The sequence below is a fragment of the Phocoena sinus genome, chromosome 8 (assembly GCF_008692025.1).
Source record: "Phocoena sinus isolate mPhoSin1 chromosome 8, mPhoSin1.pri, whole genome shotgun sequence".
Classification (NCBI taxonomy): Eukaryota; Metazoa; Chordata; class Mammalia; order Artiodactyla; family Phocoenidae; genus Phocoena; species Phocoena sinus.
In genome coordinates, this window is record NC_045770.1 from 85386579 (window position 1) to 85408308 (window position 21730).

General features: G+C 45.4%; 1 protein-coding gene across 1 annotated transcript; it reads right to left on the bottom strand.

Moving 5' to 3' along the window:
- Positions 1–53: 53 nt before the first annotated feature.
- CD59 (CD59 molecule (CD59 blood group)) lies at positions 54–21130 on the bottom strand. Its single transcript, XM_032640862.1, has 4 exons — positions 21003–21130; positions 11550–11634; positions 7723–7824; positions 54–1599 (listed from the first exon to the last, which is right to left on the bottom strand). Exons 2-4 carry the CDS (start codon positions 11614–11616, stop codon positions 1397–1399), a joined length of 372 nt encoding a protein of 123 aa, XP_032496753.1. The 5' UTR covers positions 11617–11634; positions 21003–21130; the 3' UTR covers positions 54–1396.
- Between the last annotated feature and the right edge of the window lie 600 nt (positions 21131–21730).

Genomic DNA, 21730 nt, shown 5'->3' on the forward strand with positions numbered 1-21730 from the left:
ACCATCGGGCGTGTCACCTATGTTGTTACCCTTTGGGCCAATCACCACACTCATGCATTTGATGAGATTTTATTTTCAGAAAGGCAGTATTCATTCTGGTTTGTCCAACAGATCACATAATCAAGGTGGTTTTTTTTGTTTTTTTTTTAAATGTTAATCAATAAATTCCACTCACGTCGGCAAAAGTCAGACTGTGCTGTTAAATACAGCCAAGACTGTAAGCATACAAATGTCACTGTCTACTGGATCTTACATTATTCACCAGTACCCACAAGAAAGAGGCAAAACTTTGTCCTCCTGAAAAGGTGTATCACTTTTTAGGAAACCGGTAGCGCTTCTGAAAGCCTCAGCACTCGTGATTACGCTAACAGCCCTTACAGATGTATTTTACACTATCTGTGCTGACTCAGCTAGGAGCCAACAGGCTGGATGTCGGCAGGTAAAACACATCCCTGCAGACCTGTTGCTATTCATGATGACATCTGGAAATCTCAAATCGCAACCCCAAAGGCTCCTCCTTTTCCATTCATGCATTATACACACACATATGAAGAGTTTTCCTACCAGTAACATTTAAAATAAGCACCCTTAATAACTGCAAGTCACAAGTAACATAGAATGTTCAAATGTTTAGTTTTTAGCTGTGTGTGACAAAGCTAAGACAGCCTACCATTCCAATAAAAAAGACGGGGAGTGGGAGGGATAGTTTTAACACACCATTAATTTATGCTACTGAGTTTTTCTACTGAAAGACAGCAAAGACAACTCAAAATTTAGGGACAGAAGAAAACACAGATTTCAGCCTCTGGTACCTCTCTAAAGATAAACCTTGTGCTTCCGTGCCCTGCCATCTGGAAAGCTTACCTCCTTCCCAGCCAGACACCTTCTAGCTGAGAATACAACAGTCATTAAGAATCTCATTGTCCACAGCCCACACCTAGAACATGCACCATGCCTACCTGGCAATACAGGGGCCATGAAAGGCGAGAATAATGCATGCCTTGTGAGAGACTGTTGAAAAGGAGCCCCCTGCCCCAGTCACCCAAAAAAGTACTGATCACATTAACTACATCCAAGGAACCAGAGGGAAATAGCTGAGGACTGCAGAGAATCTACTCAAGCTGTCACTGCAAAGAGCAGAGTAAGAAGCATACAACTTTACTCAAATCACATGCACTTCACTCAAACTTTTTCCCTCAAACAAGTCTTCTCTGCCAACAGAACTGGTCTTCAGAGTCCCTCTGAGTTCCTCTCTCTAATTTAACTTGCTCAAGCTAGTTTTAGTCTTTCCCAACAGGATCCAGCTGGAAAATATAAAGCCTTTGGAACGCAGCAGCACAGGAAATGAGGAGTATACAGAGACAGGAGATTTAGGAGAAGCCCTTCTGGTGTAGATTTAGAGACAAAAGCTCCAGACCGCCACCAGCAGCAGGATGACCAGCAGAGCTGTTTTCCCTGATATACTCGTCCCGTCACTTTTGTTACACAGGTTCTCCTGGCAGCAGTGGTACTTAAGCTCCTTCTCCGCTAAGGCTTTCGCAATGGCTTCGAAATTGCAACGGTCAAACATCCAACACTGGTAGTACGTTTTCGTTGGCACTGTGGGGGAAATACACACACACAAAGATAAGCAGTCAAGCAGGTAAAACTCTGCACCTGTCTTTGAACTCTCAGTTCTACTTCTTAGAACTTATCCTGGGGAAATAGAGACATTTGAGTAAAAATACGTATCCCAGTTAGCTTATAAAGGGGAAAAATTAAGTATATAATGATCCAGCTCTGAATGGAACTTTTCCATAAAAGCAGAGTCTCATCAGAGCCAATACAGTTGTGTGTTATGGAAGGCAACAGGCAATCATACTAATGTTTGAGAGAGTTACAAAGATTTTTAAACACATGGCCTCTTTGATCCAGCAATCCCACTTCTAGAATTTACCCTATGAAGTTACTTGAAAAAAGGTTAAGATATATGCTCAAGAATGGTCACTGCACCACTATCTGTAGCAACAAGAAACTAAAAGACAAACAGTCGGTTAATAAAACAGCACTTGAATAAATTATGGTAGAGTTCCACACAACGAAGTTCCATGCAGATAAGGAATGCCACAGACCATGTGTATTGACATGGGAGGAGTTTGAGGGTTTTTTTAAATGCAGAAAAATAGTTAAATTGGACTTCAACAAAATCAAACTTTTTTGCTTCAAAGAACACTATTTTAAAAAATTAAAAAGACAAAACCCACAAAAAGTGAGAAAATGTTTGCAAATCATATATCCGATAAGAGTATAGTATACAGAATCTATGAAACACTCTTACAACTCAATAATAAAAAGACACCCCAATTAAAAAATGGGCAAAGGATATAGATACTTCTCCAAAGATATACAAAGGGCCAATAAGTGCATGAAAAGATGGCCAACGTCATTAGCCATTAAGAAAATACAAATCAAAACCACAGTGAGGATCAATTCACACCTATTAGGATGGCTATAGTCAAGAAATTGGAAAATAACAAGTGGTGTCAAGGAAGCAAAGAAATTGGAATCCTCAAATATTGCTCGTGGGAAGGTAAAGTGGTGCAGGTATCTTGGAAAAGTCTGGCATTTCCTCAAAAGGTTAAAAATAGTTACCATATGACCTAGTAATTCTACTCCTAGGTAAATATATTACCCAAGAGAATTGAAAACTATGTTCACACAAATGCTTATACACGAATGTTCATAGCAGCATTATTCAAAACACCTAAAAAGTGGAAACAACCCATATGTCCATTAAATGGTAAATGATAAGCAAAATGTGGTATATCCATTCAATGGAATATTATTTGGCCATAAAAAGGAACGAGGTACTGATATATCCAATAACATGGGTGAACATTAAAAACATTATGCGCAGGGACTTCCCTGGGGGCGCAGTGGTTAAGAATCTGCCTGCCAATGCAGGGGACACGGGTTTGATCTCTGGTCCAGGAAGATCCCACGTGCCGTGGAGCAACTAAGCCCGTGCACCACAACTACTGAGCCTGTGCTCTAGAGCCCGCGAGCCACAACTACTGAAGCCCGTGTGCCTAGGGCCTGTGCTCTGTGATAAGAGAAGCCACCGCAATGAGAAGCCCATGCACTGCAACATAGAGTAGCCCCCTCTCACTGCAACTAGAGAAAGCCCGCGAACAGCAACGAAGACCCAATGCGGCCAAAAATAAATAAATGAATAAAAAATTAAAAAAATAATAGATTATATACTTTAAAAAAACAAACAAACAAAAAAAACATTATGCTAGTGAAAGGAGCTAGTCACAAAGGACCACTACACTGTTATGGTTTGATTTATATCTAAATGTCCAGAATAGGCAAATCCATGGAGACAGAAAGTAGATTAGTGCTCCCTGCCGGGGTATGGGCAAGGGAAGAATAGGGAGTGACCGCTAATGGGTATGGGGTTTCCTTTTGGGGTGATAATAATGTTCTGAAAATGAGTGGTGATAGTTGTACAGAGTTGTGGATATACTAAAGGCCACTGAACTGTGCACTTTAGCATGTACTTTGGAACTGAGATATGTGAATTATATCTCAATAGAAAAAAGCCTAGATGCAGAACAATATGTAGAATGTGACCCATCTGTATAAAGTATATGTGTGGGGGTGAGTATACTACTTTTCTCTGGAAAGATTCCCAAGTAATTTCACAGTGTTACCCTCACAGAAGGATATCTTTCATTTATAAATTTCTCTGTAGATTGAGATTTAAAATAAAAAAATCACTGGATGAATTTATTTTAAACATAGCTTAAACTTCCTTTAAAAATCATTAGATTATTCCGTAAAGCCGGAAAATGTTCCAAAAGAACGTGCCATTATGGTCCCAATTTTTACACACAAAGGAAAATGCAGGCCAAAATATACAATGCCAATTAGCTTATAGTGATTTTTTAATATTGAGAAAAATTACGTTAAATATTTTAAAAAAGTGAGAGTTGAGAGAGAAGAGAAGTTAGTTGTGCTAGATGCTGGGGACACACAGATATAGAAGGTTGGTCCCCGCCCTGGAATCATTTTCTTTTCTTCTGTGTTGGAAAGAAAAAAATACAGATGCTTATTTTCTTATTTAAGGCCAGTAACTAGTTTATTCTATTTCATTCACAGCTCAGAACAAAACTTCTAAGTTTATAACTGCAGGTATAACTGTTCTGTCCTCACCCTCAGAGGAGATGAGTGTTTGGCCTGGATTTTAATGAAGTCTGGTCAAGTGGCAGAGGCCAGATAAGAGTGTTCCAGTGACTCTACCTGCTTGGATCATAAATATTTAAGTGGATGCTTCTAATACTGTACTAAAGAATGCTGTTGAATAGGACAAGTTACTGTCTTATGTAGTAGTAATCAGGCTTTGGAACTGCGAAAGCATGAAAGTCACCAAAATGTTAGTTAGGGAAACCTAACAGCTTGGGGAGAGCAGATAGTAATTTATTAATAATTGCTACCAATTAATCACTTACTATGTGTCCTGCAGTGAGCCACGCACTTTACTTGAATGATCTTATTTGCATAACAACCTTCAATGGTGAGCTTCTCACCAAAGCCACTATCAGAATCACCCGAGTAAAAGTGGATCATATCACAGAGTCACCGGAATGTTAAAGGTTCTCTCTCTGCTAGGCACAGCCTCCCCACTCTTCGAAGATTTGCCTTGAGTCTGCCTTTACCAAGCAGTAGTCCCCAGTTGCCTTAGGCATCCTTCAGTGTGTCCCTTATTTGAAAGGCCATTACAGAAATGATTGCTTGGCACTGTCATCAAAGGCTCTGCCAGACTCTCAGTACATGGTTTATATTTCCAGGACCTAGCCAGGACGCCAGTGAATTAGTGGCTGAAGTCGCGCCCATCTGTCTCTCTTCTAGACTGAATCTGCACAGCACTATCACGCACATTTCTCCACTAACTAACTGCCCCACTGACCCCGGGAGGTAAGTATTCCTATTTCACAGCTGGGGAGAAAATGTGGCTAGATTAATTAAATAATTTCTCCAATGTATGCCTGGCCTTTGATTCCTGTTTATGACAGCATGCCTCGCCTCTCCCAGGCTGATGTCAATCAGAGTCGGAGGGGCATTTAGATGTTCTGTTACTATCTGCCTTACTGTAAGGTCTGAATATCTATATTTCAAGAACTGCTGTTACCACATGTCTAGCTGAAGTTTTGGGACCTATGTTCATGAGAAGAAGAAAACTATTTAAGATTCACATTATCCTTAAAAAAATAGATTTTATACTTGAGAGTTTTAGATTCACAGCGAAACTGAGCAGAAAGAATATAGTTCCCATAGAGCCCCCGACAGCCCCACCTCCACCCCAAACAACCTCTCTCACTATCAACATTTCCCGCCAGTACATTTGTTGCAACTGATGAACCTACATGGACTCATCATCATCACCCAAAGTCCATAATTTACATTTGGGTGCACTCTGGGTGTTGTACATTCTATAGGGTTTGACAAATGTATGACATGTGTCCATCATTATAGTATCACACAGAGTCCTAGCTTCGTTGCCCGAAAAATCCTATGCTCCACCTATTCATCCCTCCCTCCTCCCCCACTTCACCCCTGGCAGCCACTGACCTTTTTATTATCTCCTTGGTTTTGCCCTTTCCAAAACATCACATAGTTGGAATCATAACAATGTAGCTTTCCCAGAGTGGCTTCTTTCATTCAGTAATACATATTTAAGTTTCCTTCATGTCTCTTCATGGTTTGATACTTCATTTCTTTTTAGTCCATTCTCTGGATGTACCACCGTTTATTTATCCATTCATCTACTGAAGGACATCTTGGTTGCTTCCAAGTTTGGGTAATTATGAATAAAGCTGCTATAAACATCCATGTGTAGGTTTTTGAGTGGACATAATTTTTTGACTCATTTAGGTAAATATCAAGGAATGCAACTGTTGAATCTTATGGTGAGAGTACGTACTGTGTACCAATTTATATTCCTTCCAGCAATGAATGAGAGTTCCTGGGGCTCCACATCCTTGCCAGCATTTGGTGCTGTCAGTGTTTTAGACTTTGGCCATTCTAATAGATGTGCCTCATTGTTTACATTAATCATTTTTACAAAGCATAACAGTTCATTATAAGATGAGTAAATTCTGGGGAATCTAATGTACAGCATTATGACTGTGGTTAACAAGACCGTATTGTCTATTTGCAATTTGCTAACAGAGTAGATCTTAAGTGTTCTCGTCACACACAGAAAGGTAACAATGATGGATTGCAGTAATCATTTCACAATGTATATGTATATCAAATCGCCATGTTGTACACCTTAAACATATACAGTTTTTATTTGTCAATTATACTTCAATAATGTTGGAAACAACTAAAATGAAAGTTTAACCATTCAGGTAGGAAACAATGGGATTTGTTTCCTAGTCTAGTCTACTTCCCTCTTTCCTTCTCTCCACCTCTACCATCTGACACACCCATTTCATCAATAAAAAAGAGAGGCCGGAAGAACTTACTGGTGGCAAGACAGAGATCAGAGCTCAAAGCTTCTAACGGATAATCTAATACTTATTCTACACATAATATTGCCTTTATTCTCTCATTTGGAAATTATACTTTTTGTAGTGGGGGTCCAAGAGACACAGACAATCAGGGTTAAGAAGTAGGTCTCTGTGCTCATAGATAATTGGTGCTCAAATATTTGTGGAGTGAATGACTATTCTCTCTGGGGGCCTCACTATGCTTTCTACATTAACAATGAGTTAATACAGTCCTCCAGGTGAGGCAGAGGAACTGCCCCCTACAGAATCAAGGACCTTACATGTAGGCCTTGGAATCTGAGCTGTATTCCAGGAGTTTATATCAAAATTATGAGGTACTCCTGTTCTTTAGACAGGATAATTCTAATTTGTCCTTACTTATTGAGGGATTCTTCCTTTCTGGGGAAGTGAAACTCCTCCTCCTTTCAATCAGGTTTCCTAAATCCTATTTTAATAGGATTTATGGAGGAAGCGATTCCATAGTCTAACCAATTTGGAAAATGCAGATTTGACAAAATTTGTCAATGTTGACAGTTCCCTACCCCAAGCCCATGAGTGCCTTATTCTCTGAGGCCACCAAAGCCTCGGTAGCTACTGTTGCCTTTCTTGGGAACACCCTTCCTCTCTTAGTCCTCTTACTTCCTACTTGTCCTCTGAGCTCAGCCTGAGTCCCCTCAGGATTCTGTATGTATTAAATTCCCCACGGAATGAGACACGGGTATCAATAAAGACATCTGTAATAGCTACACAGGCCTCTTTCACAATTTTCATCATCTCCTTTCTTCATCTCTGTACCCCGACCTCCTAGCTCAGGCTCTGGCACAGGGCAGGCTCTCAAAAGTTTGCGAGGCAGCCAGTGTTGCTGTTAAGAGCACAAGTGTTGGAATTAGATGGATTCCCACGTTCGGATCCTGAGCGCGTTCCTTGACCTTAGTCTGTTGCTTAACCTGAGTCTCAGTTTCCTCATTTACCAAACGGGAATAAAATATTACCCCGAGGGGTAGACGGGAAATATTAAATAACGAAACAAATGGAAAGTGCTTAGTGCCGCACACAACTGGCGCTATTAAATGGTCGCTATTACTTGTTGAATACGAGTCTAACAAGAATGAGAGCGGCATAGATCTTTTCCCAGGCTCTCTTCATCCCATTACACTCAGGAAGAGGGGGAGGGGGAGGCTCTTACCGGCTTTAACGATGAGACAAGTATCTTGATTACGTGAACAATTGACGGTGGTAGTGCAGCCATTAGCTGGGTTAATACAGCTGTAGCACTCCAGGCTGTGACCTAGGATCAGGAAGAATGCCCGTCAGAACCTGGTAGACCGGCAATGACTCACCCTCCTGGCAGCAGAAGCAAGCCCACCAGCTCCATTAGTGTGGGTCAGAGGTCAGCAACTCAGAGTGGGCTTCCTTCCCGCGTATATCTGCAGCAGATATATTTTTCCAAGCTCAAACTACAGTTCCAGCAGCAGTTTTTTGGACCCTGAGGCAAGTGCAAAGGGAATTTCCAGATTTCACAATCCATTTAACTGTGCAGTTGAGAAGCTTTTTCCTACTTTCAACCGGAAGTGATTAATCGGCAATGACATATTAAAAGGAATCCATCAAGAGGATAAACTAACGGAATTCTATAAACACCTTCCAAGCAATGAATATGCTCTATCACATAACATTCTCACGGACTGATCATCAGAATTTGGCAGTACCTATCTGTGTGAGAAGACATGCTCCAAGACGAAATGCCTGGAATCTCATTACAGATCAGTATTAACAGATGAACGTTTGCAACCAATTTGATGATGGGGAACACTAACTTTTGAATCCCAAGTAAGCAAAATGTTATTCTCCCAGAAAGAATTCCATTCTTCTCATTAGTAGATCTGTATTGTAAATAATTGTACTCAATTATTAAATTTTTGAATTCTGTCAATTAAAAACTTGGAGAAATTTGTTTTCTCTCTTATTTATATAAAAGCCTACATAATATCCTTGATTTTTGTCTCTTGGCCTGCAAAGCCTGAAATATTTACTATCTGGACCTCTGCAGAACAAGTCTGATGGCCTCTGGGATAAGGCGTCCTCACTGCAGCTGTTCTCTGCTGAGGGACTGACCCATCGCCAGAAGCAAACACAGTCAAGGGGCAGGCAGCAGCCATACACTTTAAACCCCTGTGGGTGGGAAGACATGCACAGTGACACTGAACACGAGGGTCGACTTATATCAGAAGCAAATGCCTCTGGTCCCCCAATTTGAAAAATGACTACCGCTCCCACTCATGTTCTTAGGATTCATCTTTGGTGGCTAGACTTCAAGTTTCACTGGATTATTTTCCCTTCTCTGTTTTTATAACAATGGTGATGGAAAAAGATGAGTCATATTCCACATCTGTGATGGGAAGAGTTGGAAGCAAGTTTTCCTGATTCATGTGGACATACTCTTTGCTACAATAAGAGATCACCTTCTTCTGGCCACATGGCTTCTGCCACGTAATCAGTATTTGGAAGTACCTATCGGTGTGAAAAGACATTTTCAAAGATGAAATATGTAAAATCTCATAGAAGAATGGCATGGTTAAACCAAGACGAAATGTGGGTTTTAGAACCCAAGAGCTGACTTTTAGTTCTAAGGCCAAAGTTCATCACCAGGAAGAGGAATTCTCCAAAGGCCAGAAGAAAGTGGCTCCTCTCTTCCTGAGCACAGATAGAAGTGAAGCTCTCTATAACATCTTTTTTAAAAAATTAATTAATTAATTTATTTTTGCTGCATTGGGTCTTCATTGCTGCAGGCAGGCTTTCTCTAGTTGTAGCGAGCGGAGGCTACTCTGTTGTGGTGCGCGGGCTTCTCATTGCAGTGGCTTCTCTTGTTGTGGAGCACGGGCTCTAGGCACGCAGGCTTCAGTAGTTATGGCACACGGGCTCAGTAGCTGTGGCTCGTGGGCTCTACAGCGCAGGCGCAGTAGTTGTGGTGCACGGGCTTCGTTGCCCTGCGGCATGTGGGAATCTTCCCGGACCAGGGTTCGAACCTGTGTCCCCTGCATTGGCAGGTGGATTCTTAACCACTGCGCCACCAGGGAAGTCCCTATAACATCTTAAATGGCCAGGTCAAACCTTCAGACAGAGGAAAGAGAACTCACCTTTGGAACTTCTGTGAGGCAGAAATATTCACAGCTAACACAGTGTTCAAATACCTAAACTTTCAATCTTCAGAGAATTGCTATAAGAGGCAGGCTCAAGGATCTCCATCCCCATTTTTCAAGAGAAAACTAAGACCAAGACGTTAACTAACTTGTCCAAAGTCACATGGCTACTAAGAGGAGAGCTGGGACTCACACCCAGGCGATCAGTTCTGAAGCCCATGCTTGGTTTATTTACCGTGATGTTCTTCTAATTGTCCTGAGTGGGAAAGAGAAGAAACCAGGACCAATTATGGGGGAGACCGGGTCAGGGGCAAGCAATAAGTCAGTGGCTGTCTGATATTCCAGCTACTTAGCCAGGGTGGAGGGGATCTTCTTCACACTCCGACTCCCTCAGGAAAAACCTAAGTGCCCCCGAGACCTGTCACAGAACAGCTAACAGCACCAAACCCAAGCCTGATCCATAAACAAATGTAGACTGCTGGAAAGCAGGTATGACCAGCCTATTCTTACTACAGAAAATTCACTGGGTAGAAGAATTAAGACAATAACGTATGTTGTAACATAGCGAACCACATTACAAACCTCCGTGACTATAATCAACAGACGTGGGGAGGGAGGGGGGTCGTGACTTCTGTCTTTTCTCAGAAAGGGGAAACTTGTTCAAACATGTCCTTGGGCTACTTTGTTCTTCGCTTCCGTTTCCTCAACTGTAAGATGGGCGTAATAGTACTGAGCCCTCACAGGATGGTTGGAAGGATTAAATGAGCCAGGGTCCGGTACAGGCCCTAGTACCTAGTAAGCATTCACCATATGGGAGCTATTTTAAAGCTACAAGCTCTAAGACATGCTCCAAAATGCAGATGCCTCTGTAGTGCCCACCGCATGGCGACTTCCTTTTCTGCCTCCTGTCCCCACCCCTCAAAAATAACAGTTAGTAGGGCTTCCCTGGTGGCGCAGTGGTTGAGAGTCTGCCTGCCGATGCAGGGGACACGGGTTCGTGCTCTGGTCCGGGAAGATCCCACATGCCGCGGAGCGGCTGGGCCCGTGAGCCATGGCCGCTGAGCCTGCGCGTCCGGAGCCTGTGCTCTGCGGCGGGAGAGGCCACAACGGTGAGACGCCCGCGTACCACACACAAAAAAATAATAATAACAGTTAGTAGTACCAATGTGACATAGGCAGAAAATGACCTTTGATGTTTACAGTGAAGCAAAGCAAGCAACACAGGTGTTCCTACTGTTACAGAGATAACGAGGATCTCCAGCAGACAGGGAGGGGTGGCCCCCAGAAGGAGCTGGGGCAGACACTCTGGTGCCAGGCTTATTTGGGTTCAAATTCTGGCTGTACCACTTTGCTGTGATATTTTACAAGTTATTGAATCTCTTTGGGCCTCAGTCTTGTCACCTGTAAAATGGCAAGAAAAATAGTCCCTGCTCCACAGGGTGGACATGAGGATTAAATAAGCAAATACATGTAAAATGCTGAGAATAGTGATTGGCACGTGAATGCTACAAGATTGGCACGTGAAGCCCAGGGTGGGCGGCTGGCCTCAGCACTCTGAAGATGGCATCTATCGGTAGCCCCAGCGGCTGGTGGTGAGTGCGGTGAAACTTAAGCAGCTCAGTGTAATCGCTCCCCACTGAAGCAGCTCTGTCACCCAGGATGAACTGTAACTCAGGAAGGTGCTCCACTCAGGGTAGGGCCGTAACACAGGAAGGAGCAGTCACACCACCCTGGACCTGTAGCACTGATGGTGAAAGAACCGAAGCTCGGCCCGAGGTCCTTGGCATCAGCTTGGTCTTCCTGAGGCCTAAGAAAAAGTTTAGGGCCAAGGCGGCCTACCTGATCCAGATCCATGTCCCTGTGGACCACTCACCTACATGGCAGACGACAGCCAGGCTGAACAGGAGCCCGAGCAAGATGAACCCTCCTTTGCTTCCCATTGTGACCGGCTACAGGTTCTGGAAGAAAGGAACACAAAGCATTGTCATGAACCAACAGGTGATTGCCAGGCATCTCAGAAACCAAGAGCTGGAAGGCCTGGGGGCTTCAGGAAACATGGGAAGGAGTGAGCAGACCAAGAAAGCAGGGAACGTCCGGGCTGGGTGCGATGAACCTAGGGTGCTCTCAGGTGGGGCAGTGCTTGGTCCCTCCCTGGCTGAGACCTCGGCTTACTGAAGAAATGCTGCTGGGCCTGGTGGGAGGGGCAGCTGCAGGGAGTCAAAGCACACCGGGCCCACCCCAGCTCTCACCTACAGTAGCCGTGCACCCTTGAATAAATTCAGTTCCTCTGAGCCTCAGTGTTCATGACTGAGCAGTGGGACAGCACTATCTTCCCCCTCAGGGTCGCTGACTCAAGGGAGAATATTAACAAAGTACGTAATGCAGCACCTGCGATTTCAGCTCTGCAGGCCCCACCCCCAGCTGCTGGCTGAATTGAGGCTGAGCCCAGGCCACGCCACTAAGTGCATCAGATGGAAGGGGTAACTCTGGAGGGCAGCAGCGTGCATTCAGAACAGGAAGCAAAGGCTTAGCGTGCACAGAAGCTCTGGCTCCCCACCTCCTCCTTAATCACGCTGGAAAAGTAAGGAGGGGTTCCAGGTACCTCTGGTGACAAATCCCCATGACATTAATGCCTAGATGTGTGGCAGTGAGCATCAGGGGAGAAGAGGGGAGGGCTGAAACACCTTGAACCCTCCTTTTACCTGAGCAGGAGGCCAAGACACAGGGAGGTTTTTTTTTTTAGACTTTATTATTATTATTATTATTATATATATATTTTTTTCCGGTATGCGAGCCTCTCACTGCTGTGGCCTCTCCCGTTGCGGAGCACAGGCTCTGGACGCACAGGCTCAGCGGCCATGGCTCATGGGCCCAGCCGGTCCGCGGCATGTGGGATCCTCCCGGACCGGGGCACGAACCTGTGTCCCCTGCATCGGCAGGTGGACTCTCAACCACTGCACCACCAGGGAAGCCCTATTATTTGTTTTTTAAAGATTTTTTTTTGATGTGGACCATTTTTTAAGTCTTTATTGAATTTGTTACAATATTGCTTCTGTTTTGGTTTCTTTTTGGTCCTGAGGCATGCGGGATCTTAGCTCCAGGACCACGGATCGAACCCACACCCCCTGCGCTGGAAGGTGAGGTCTTAACCACTGGACCACCAGGGAAGTCCCCACAGGGAGGTTTTTAACTTGCCTAAGTCCAAATCATGAGCAGTAGATCTAAGGAGTCTCCCGACCCTACCCCGACTTCCCTGAGGCCATCCTCCAACAAGGAGGCAGCAGCTGCTCCAAACCAGGGCGGCTCCACATTCTATTCTCCTGGGCCGCACAGGCCAGGATTTCTGCCTGGTAGACAGACGGGGCTCTTGGTGGGTGGGCCCTGCCCTCCTCTGGGTTGGAAATGGCATCTCTCACACCTTTGAAGGCCATGTGATGCTGAGGAGTTGGCTGAGGAAGGCCGGGGAGAATTGGGAAGCGAACAAGGCAGGGCCTGGCATTGCCCAAAGAAGACACCATTGAGTAAAGCCACGCCCGGGAGAGAGACAGGTTGCTTGCTGACGTGTGGGAAAGTGGGGAGAAAATCTAACTGGGCCTGGCCTTTCTTTACAGGTTGAATACCCCCCACTTCCCTCTGGCACCTGCAACACCTACCACAGCCTACTAATGCCCCCCGCCACCGGGCTTACCCTCCCGGGGCATAGCTGCCCACAGCACCCCTGTGCGGTGAGGACCTAAGGCTGCCCAAGGCCAGTGGTCAGAAGCTCAGACTGGGCTGGCAAAGACCTGGACACAAGGTCTGGCTCTGCCACAGCTACCAAGCCTCATTCTCTTCACCTATAACAAGGGGCAGGTACATGGGCGCTTTCCCACACCAGAAGACTGAGGTGAGATAAGACAAGTTAACTATGTGCTTGACAGTCACAGAAAAGTAGTGGCTGTCACCGCTTCCTACCTCACCCTGGACGTCCTTCCTGACCACACCCAGACTTCCTGCCCAAAGTCAGGCACGTCCATACCTCCGGGTCAGACTATTGGCCTCTCCAGGCTCTCTTGTTCCCTGAGCCTGAGAGATGGAGGCAGCAAGGTCTCTGCATCCTAATAGCGCAGGGAGAGGCCCCTGCCCCTCCTGCCAGCACCTGACGCCCCTGCAATGCCATCTGTCGGGAGCCAGACGGGTCAAGGGAGAGAATCACAGCGTTCCCGCGCCACTGACCCCCCAGCCAGTGGCCCAGGCCCAGCACATCCCAGCTCCCTGCCTGGTTCCTCATGCTCGGGGGCATCTGGGTAGAAAGGATGATTCACACGCTCAGCTTAGGCAGGCCTGGGGCTGGGAAGAAGTGCTGCAAGAGAACAGGAGAGGAAGGCACCCATCTGAGGTCCCCGAACAGGGACGCGGAGAGCACCAGACTCTTCCTAAAAGTTAAGAACATCTGCTTCCTCAGGTAGCTCTATTGGAGGAGGAGGGAGGGACCTCCTGACGGGGGCAGGTAGGTGCTGGAAGGGCGCCGGGCTGGCAGGAGCTGCAAGCTCCAGGAGACTTCCCTCGGAATGGTCCTTGGCATGAATAACACCATTACAACAAAGAGGGTGCAGTGCAGTGAACTCGCCCTTGATGACACACATCAGAAAGAAGGGTCTACTAAGAAAGGCTCATCTCTTAACAAAAGCTGCGGAAACGGCACAGTGAACTGGTCTAGGGACAGGCTTTCTCGTCGACCGGTGAACAAAGCCTTGAATATTTCTGGCTCTGCCACTTATTGCCGTGTGTTACTCAACCTCTGGGCCTCCCTTCTTCACCAAGTAAACACAGAGATAATCACAGGTACTGCACAGCGTGGTGCCTGGCCAAAGAAGGCCCTCAAAAAGCAGTAGCCACCATGAGTATTACTGGGAAGTCACGAGGTTCCCAGGAAAAGAAATTGGGCAGGGAGGGGGTGTCGGCGGGTGGAGGGTGTGGCAGAGAGAGGAAGTGATCAGTGTACGGATGTCGAGCTGTTCGGATCGGAAGACCGGGTCTTCATTAACCACTACTAAAATATGAATTTCCAAGAGCGATATGTTGTCATGAAATGGCAGGGGTCGGGGACAGAAAATAGCTGATTGTTTTAAAGCTATTTTATAAATGCCCCCAAAATGCTGATAGTAGTAAACACTAAGCAGGATTATTTATAATCTCTTATTTCTCTTCCTGACCTTTTACTTTTTGCCATACCTCCCCAAATATTCTATAATGAGCCAAGCATTATTTTTATAATTAGAAATAGGAAACTCCGCACATTACAAAACTTTCCCTTTTAGTAGTCACAGATCACCTGTCTTCTGGCAAGTCTGTTACAGAATTAAAAAAGAGAACCGAACCTCATGGCTTGAAACTCTTCCCCCTAGACTAAAACGTCCTCCATTTTAAATTTAAAAATGATGCTCATAAGTTAAGTGTAGATCAGATGGTAGATGAACCGAGAGCTGCCATTACTTTTTCAATCCACCCAACCAAACACTTAGATGCAAGATGCATCCAGAAGACCTCATCACTCTTTTCTAAACATATTGAGACTCATTTAAATGGATTTAATTATTGGAAACAGCCCAAAGTCATTCTGCCTCCCATCCAAGTACTAACCAGGCCCGACCCTACTTAGCTTCTGAGATCAGATGAGATGGGGCGCGTTTAGGGTGGTATGGCCGTAGACCCAAAGTCATTCTGGAAAAGGTCCACAGAATAAGATAGGTGAGCCTATTGGAAAACACCATTTGGGAGTCACAGGACACGTCTGGAGCCAGCCTTAGGAAGTCTGGACAGATTTTCCTGGGTGGCTCTGAAGTTGACTCTAAAGGGAATTCCTTCAGGGGCACGCCAAATAGGCTTTTCACCAGAGGAATAAGTAACAGTCAAGGATATATAAGCATTGTTTAAAATAGTAAAAATTTGGTAACATACATTTCCAACAAGAAGATGAGTAAATTATGGTACACTTCCATGGTGGGGAACTACACAGCCATGAAGAGTAACAGACATGGAAGGCTATTCACAATGTATTAAGAAAAAAAGCCAGTTTAAAAATAGCTATAATTTTATTACTTTGTCTTAAAAAAAAAAAAAATATATATATATATACATACACACACACTCGTATAAAAAAATGCTTGGAACACCTTCCAACTTTTCCGAACATTTTGGATCATGGGATTAACAGCATGGTAGAATTATGAGCAGCTTATTTATGCTTAAATATATTTTCTTAACAATGAACATTTTTATAGAAAGAGCTCTCAACATGAGTGAAGAATGTTTTAATGTACTTAGGTGTCATTTCACTTGCAGCTTAAGTTTTTATTTTTCTACTACTCCACCTGATTAAGTATTAAAAATATATACCACCTTTCAAAATTTGCTACATTAAGGTAAAAAATATTTCATGGATATATATTCTCCTATGTCTAAAAATAGTTATTTTAGTCACACCCTATATTTGTAAAAAAAAAAAAAAAATGAGGCTTGTGTGATTTTCTAGTCATCCTGAAAGACCTATATTCTAATCCCAGTCTGCTGTCAATTTATATAACCTTAATGCAGTCAACTACTTTACTTCAGTTCCTAATTTGTGAAGTGTTAATAATGATTTTATAGAATGATAAAATATAAAAATAAGACGAGGGTTTTAAAGCTCACTATGGGCTAAAATGTTACGTGGCATTTTAAGGAACAGACAAATGCACACACAATCCTGGGGTTACTCTGTCCTGGGCTTAGACCTGAGCTGGAAATAATATTTTTACTATTAGGTGCCAGATTTCTGAATTTCTTCCAGTTTATCAGGACAGCAAAGTACACAGCTGTAAAAGCCAGGAGAAACGGTTGGGAGAAACCAGGGCTGTCCTATTTGGAAAAGTATAGTCAGAGACAGTAACCATCTTCAAATAGGGTAACGGCCACCAAGGAAGAGAGGGAGAGGTTATTCTGTGTAATTTACAAAGACAGCATTAGGATCAATTAGGGAGGCATTCTGAGCTTCCTAAGAGCAACTGCTTGCTATCACTCCACCCCTTCCTCCCTCCCTGCCATGTGCCAGGCACTGTGCAAAGTGTCAGCACATATGGAAATCAATTCCCTGGTGAAATGTGAAAAACTCCCCATCACTTGGAAATGTTCACACAGACAGCAGAGATCACAGATCAGAGATGATGCAGAAAGATGCCAGCAGAAAGCAGCAAGGGGTTAAAACAAAAGATCTCTGAAGTACTAGAGATTCTCATCCTACAATAAGAACCAACCTGATCATTATTTATTCATCTCCATCCACCTGAGATGTAAGGGGAAGCTACAAGTTGCAAGGTGATTTACAAATACAGGCACCCCTAATCAAGTTCCTGAAAATGTTTTGGGTAGCCAGTTTATGGATAGTGTAAGCCTATATTCCATTATTTTAAATAGAAAAACAAAGACGTGTTGCTGTCCATCCAAAGACCCCAGCCAGTCCCCCCAAATATCTATCTATCTACCTATCTATGTATCTATCTATCCATCTAAACAATCCAAATAAATGTGAACATAAAATATTTAACACACCAATGACCCAACAAACTGAAGGAATACATCGGTGCATATATTTACTCTACGAAGTAAGTTCAGTCTCGGCACCTACCCCCCAGTCATCTCCACAACGGTCATTTATGAGCCCACTGTGAGCTAAGCAGGTGCCATGCTAGGCACTGGGCTACAGTGACTGCTGAACCAGGCGAAGCCCCACTCTCAAGAACCTTACAATCTAGCTGAGGGGGACACCAACTAACACTGAAGACCAGGAAGAAAATAACATAGGGTAACAGTATTGGTTCTCTAGCTTTACTGGGCATCAGAATCACCTGGAGGGCTGTTAAACACAGATTGCTGGGCCCTGACCCTGTAAGTTCTGATTCTGCAGGTCTTGGGTGGGGCCCAGTTAGGAATTAGCATTTCTAACTGGGGACCACACTGAGCTGAAGATTCAAAGAGTGAGATGGACTTTGCCCACCCATGGGGATTCTGAAGACAGAGCAAGGGGGTCACAGCTGAGGCATACAGGTGGCCTCTAGAAGTGAAGAATGGTCCTTAACTGACACTCAGCCAGGAAATGGCACCTCAGTCCTCCAACCCCAAAGACTGTACTGTGCCAATAGCCCGAATGGTCAAGGGGACAGATTCTCGCACAGAGCCACCAAAAAGGAACACAGCCCTGCTGACACCTTGATGTGAGCCCAGTGAGGCCCGGGTCAGATTTCTGACAGATGGAACTGTAAGATTAATACATTTGTGTTGTGTTAAGCCACTAGGTTTGTGGTGATTTGTTTCAACAGTAATAGAAAATGAATACACCAACCTCAGAACTGGTACGTGGTAGAGCAGCATCTAAACCCAGGTCTGAGCTCTTAACCACAGTTAAACTCTCTGGTGGGGAAACTTCTTGTGAATTCAGCTTCTGAAATAAATTGGTTAACACAGGCCACCAGAGAAGAGATTTTACATCGGCAACGTTGCCACAAGATTCACAGATGCCCAGGAGTATAGTTTCTGTTCCTGGGAGCCTGGAGCCTTAGAGGCTGATAAACTTTAAGGCTAGAAGTATTCTCAAAAATTAAACCCAACGTTCCTATTTTATAGGAAATTAATGGAGGCCCCAGGGGATGAAATTACCTGTTCCCAAGGCAACAGGTTAGTTGCAAAGACACACTGGGTGGATCTTGCTTCTATTTACCAGGGGCCAGTAACTCACAAGTAGCTTAACATTACCTGGAGGCCAGTAGTGTTAGTGGCTTGGGGCTTTGCCTCCTTATCACTTTGTACACACACAGCCTGGCAAGCTGAGAAGATCACTGATCTTACACAAAGATCACTCAGCTCAGAGAAGTCATTACATCAGCAAGTAGAGACAAACAGAAAGCCACCATCATAATGAACAGCCCCTCCCAGCTACTCTGAGGTGCCAGAGACAACCATCTCAGAACTCTCTAAACTACACAAATGGGAAGCTTCCTCAACAAGGAAGGGCCTTCCTTGCAATTTGTTCCAGGAACTCAAGTCTCCAGTTCTCCAAAGAGGGCCCTTGTCAGACAGCTTCGTCACGGCCCTGCCCTTTGAGATTGTACATGGAGAGCCAACTGTGTAGTGAAGATATTTCACAAAATATAGGGTGTAGTAATAACATGTCCTCCGCTTCGGAAATTCTCAAGCATCTCTGGGCTTGGTTTTGTTTATGGCGTCTTTGCTCGTGAGGTTCTTCTGGAGCTGGCCCAGAATTTTTAATGCATTTCTTTTCAAGAGCTTGTACCTGCAGCTGTCAAAGTTGAATTCCATTAGACACCCGCTCTCCACACTCTAACATCCATTTTTATTTGGACTTTTACCTTACAAGCTACTCAGCATAATGAGGTGTTTTCCTTATAGTTTTCTGTTTGAAAATACAGAAGCCATAGTTTCACACATTTGGTCCGCAGTCAGGCACCTCCCTCAATTAACATTCTGAGCTGCATGTGCCTTCCTTAGAGAACTGGGAGTAAGCTGCCCCCAACGGGGAACATGGGTACCGAAACATTAACAGCCACATTTGTTCTCCACTTACCAGGTGCGCACAGAGTCCTTTCCACGAATTATCTCATAATTGGTGAGATATTCGTGTCCTCATAACACCCTAAGAAGTAAGGCCTGTTATTTTAGCAATAAGAAAATGAGGTTAAATAGCATGCTCAGAATTACGCAGCCAGTAAGAGCAGAGCCAAGGCTCAAACTGGTGCCAAGCCCAGGCCCTTGACCACACGTGAACTTCATCACTTCTCTGCAAGCAAACCATGTCAAATTGTACTTATTTTAGGAGCATTCCAGAGCCATCATCACCGACAGATGAAGCTAGACAACGGAGAGCAAGGTGGTAGGAAAGAGCTGTTTCCCTGATCTGTGATTCTCAGAATTGCACACAAAGTAATCTTCGGATTAGCTCGCCTGTATTTGAGGTCTCTCCCTCCTTTTCAAGAAACGTCTGTCATCACAAGCAACCCTGATATGGTGTGGGCTATGTCTCTAGGGCTATGTCTCTAGGTAAAACGTATGGGCTGATTTGTTTAGAATGAAATAGAATTATTGCAGTTGAGAGTGGTGGGCAGGTCTCAGCTGGAGCCCCCTGATATCCTTAAAAAACTGGCCAAGGGGCTTCCCTGGTGGCACAGTGGTTGAGAGTCCGCCTGCCGATGTGGGGGACACGGGTTCGTGCCCTGGTCTGGGAAGATCCCACATGCCGCGGAGCGGCTGGGCCTGTGGGCCATGGCCTCAGGGCCTGCGCGTCTGGAGCCTGTGCTCCACGACGGGAGAGGCCGCAGCAGTGAGAGGCCCGCATACCGCAAAAAAAAAAAAAAAAAAAAAAAAACTGGCCAAGAACAGGATTTTTAAAAGAATCAGCTGGCCACGGCAGGAGGCACTTTCAAAGCGGACATGAGGCATTATAGGAAGGAAGGAAAGCACTGGTCAAAAGGAAAACCGGAGGAAGCCTGGGCCAGAGCCTTCACTAGGTGGCAACCAGGCCAAATCGCTATTTCACAAAGACTCCGAGGGCACGGACGAGATCCGAGTTTCAGAAGTCACACAACTACTGCCAGGGTGAGTCACAAACCCCAGCTCTTCCAGTGAGTTCTGCGATAAGGGGTGGAGCCACCTACGTCGGAGGAGAAATGGAACGTTACCTGGTACATTTCCAGGATCCATGGAGAAAACCACTACTTAACGTTTCCTTAAGTCTGCCGTCAGACTCTATGAAGGGTGCGGCCCAAGCTGGCCCAAGCAAACTAAAATTGGACTCAAAATGTCTAAGTCACGACCCCACCCTGCTGTTTAAAACTCAAAATTTAAACCTCCAGAGGGAAAGAAGAATGTCCATAACTTCCAGGGATGGCATTAACCTCCTTTCAAGGTGCGATGCGATTTCTTTTCCCTAAACTACAAGAGCTTCCCTTCAGATTCAAATTTCGAAACAAATACTCCCAGGAGAATGGAGGGCAAGGCCCGCGTAATTGGGGGTGTTTTGGAAAGCGCGCCCGCTCCCCCCTTCTCGTTGGTCGTATACAAAGGAATCGCCAGGAGGCTACGGGCCGCGAGCGGGGGGAAGGGCGCCGGATCTCGCCGTCCCTGGGCGCGGAGGCCGGCGCAGGGTGGGCACGGCCCTCTCGGACCCTCCAAACACCCCAGTCCCGCGATGGCAGGGGCCTGGGCCCAGCTGCCCGTGGGCGCATGCTCCGGCCCAAATCCCCGAGTGCCGGACTCGGAGCGCGGCTCCGCTCCCCTCCTGGCCCCCAGACCTCACCTTCCAGCCCCCGTCGTCCGCTTCTGCGCGGGTACGCCTGCTAGGATCGTCCAGTCCCGTTTTATCGCCTCGGCTGGGGCGGGCTCCGCCTCCTCCCGCCGGCCCCACCCCGCCCAGACTCCGGCCTCGCCCTGCGCGCCGCAGTTTGCCAGCGAAGGTCACCCGACCAGGCGCAATTGCGGGCTCCAGGACCCGGTGCAGAAAAAGCCCTGTGGCCAGGACTAGATTAAGACCTTTATGATAAAACACTGAAACGGAAAGTTTATGATGTTCTTCCTCCGATTTGTTATCGAAAACAAAAACAATATGAAACTCCAACACTTATGAATTTTCCTCCTTTGTTGAAAAAAATATGAAAATGTTTTTCGAAATGTTTGTGTGCCCTTGCCAAGCTCCCAATTGGCCTGGCTGTCGGGTTAGCCAGCCTGGCTGCAGCCTGAGGCTCCTTTCTGCTCCCAGGCTCTGGTAGCCTCCAAGTACCCTTCAGCCATAGTCACCTCTGTGACTTGTTTGGAACCGAGATGAAGTTCTGCTGTGGGGGGGTGGAGGCGTGCCCTGCAGCTTGTGGGATCTTAGTTCCCCGACCAGGAATGAAACCCACGCCCCCTGCAGTGGAAGCCGGGAGTCTTAACAGCTGGACCGCCATGGAAGTCTCTAGAACGTTATTTTTAGGTGAAGATGTAATCTGAAGCTTCTGGTTATCACTTTGTCACTACCCACTGCAGAAC

What these genes read in the sequence shown, in the direction of transcription:
- CD59 (XM_032640862.1), bottom strand. Translation starts at nt 11,616, where the DNA reads ATGGGAAGCAAAGGAGGGTTCATCTTGCTCGGGCTCCTGTTCAGCCTG. An exon ending in GGCTGTCGTCTGCCATGTAG is followed by an intron (nt 7,825 to 11,549) that starts GTGAGTGGTCCA and finishes TCCTGATCCTAG; the next exon opens with GTCACAGCCTGGAGTGCTAC. An exon ending in TTGTCTCATCGTTAAAGCCG is followed by an intron (nt 1,600 to 7,722) that starts GTAAGAGCCTCC and finishes TTTCCCCCACAG; the next exon opens with TGCCAACGAAAACGTACTAC.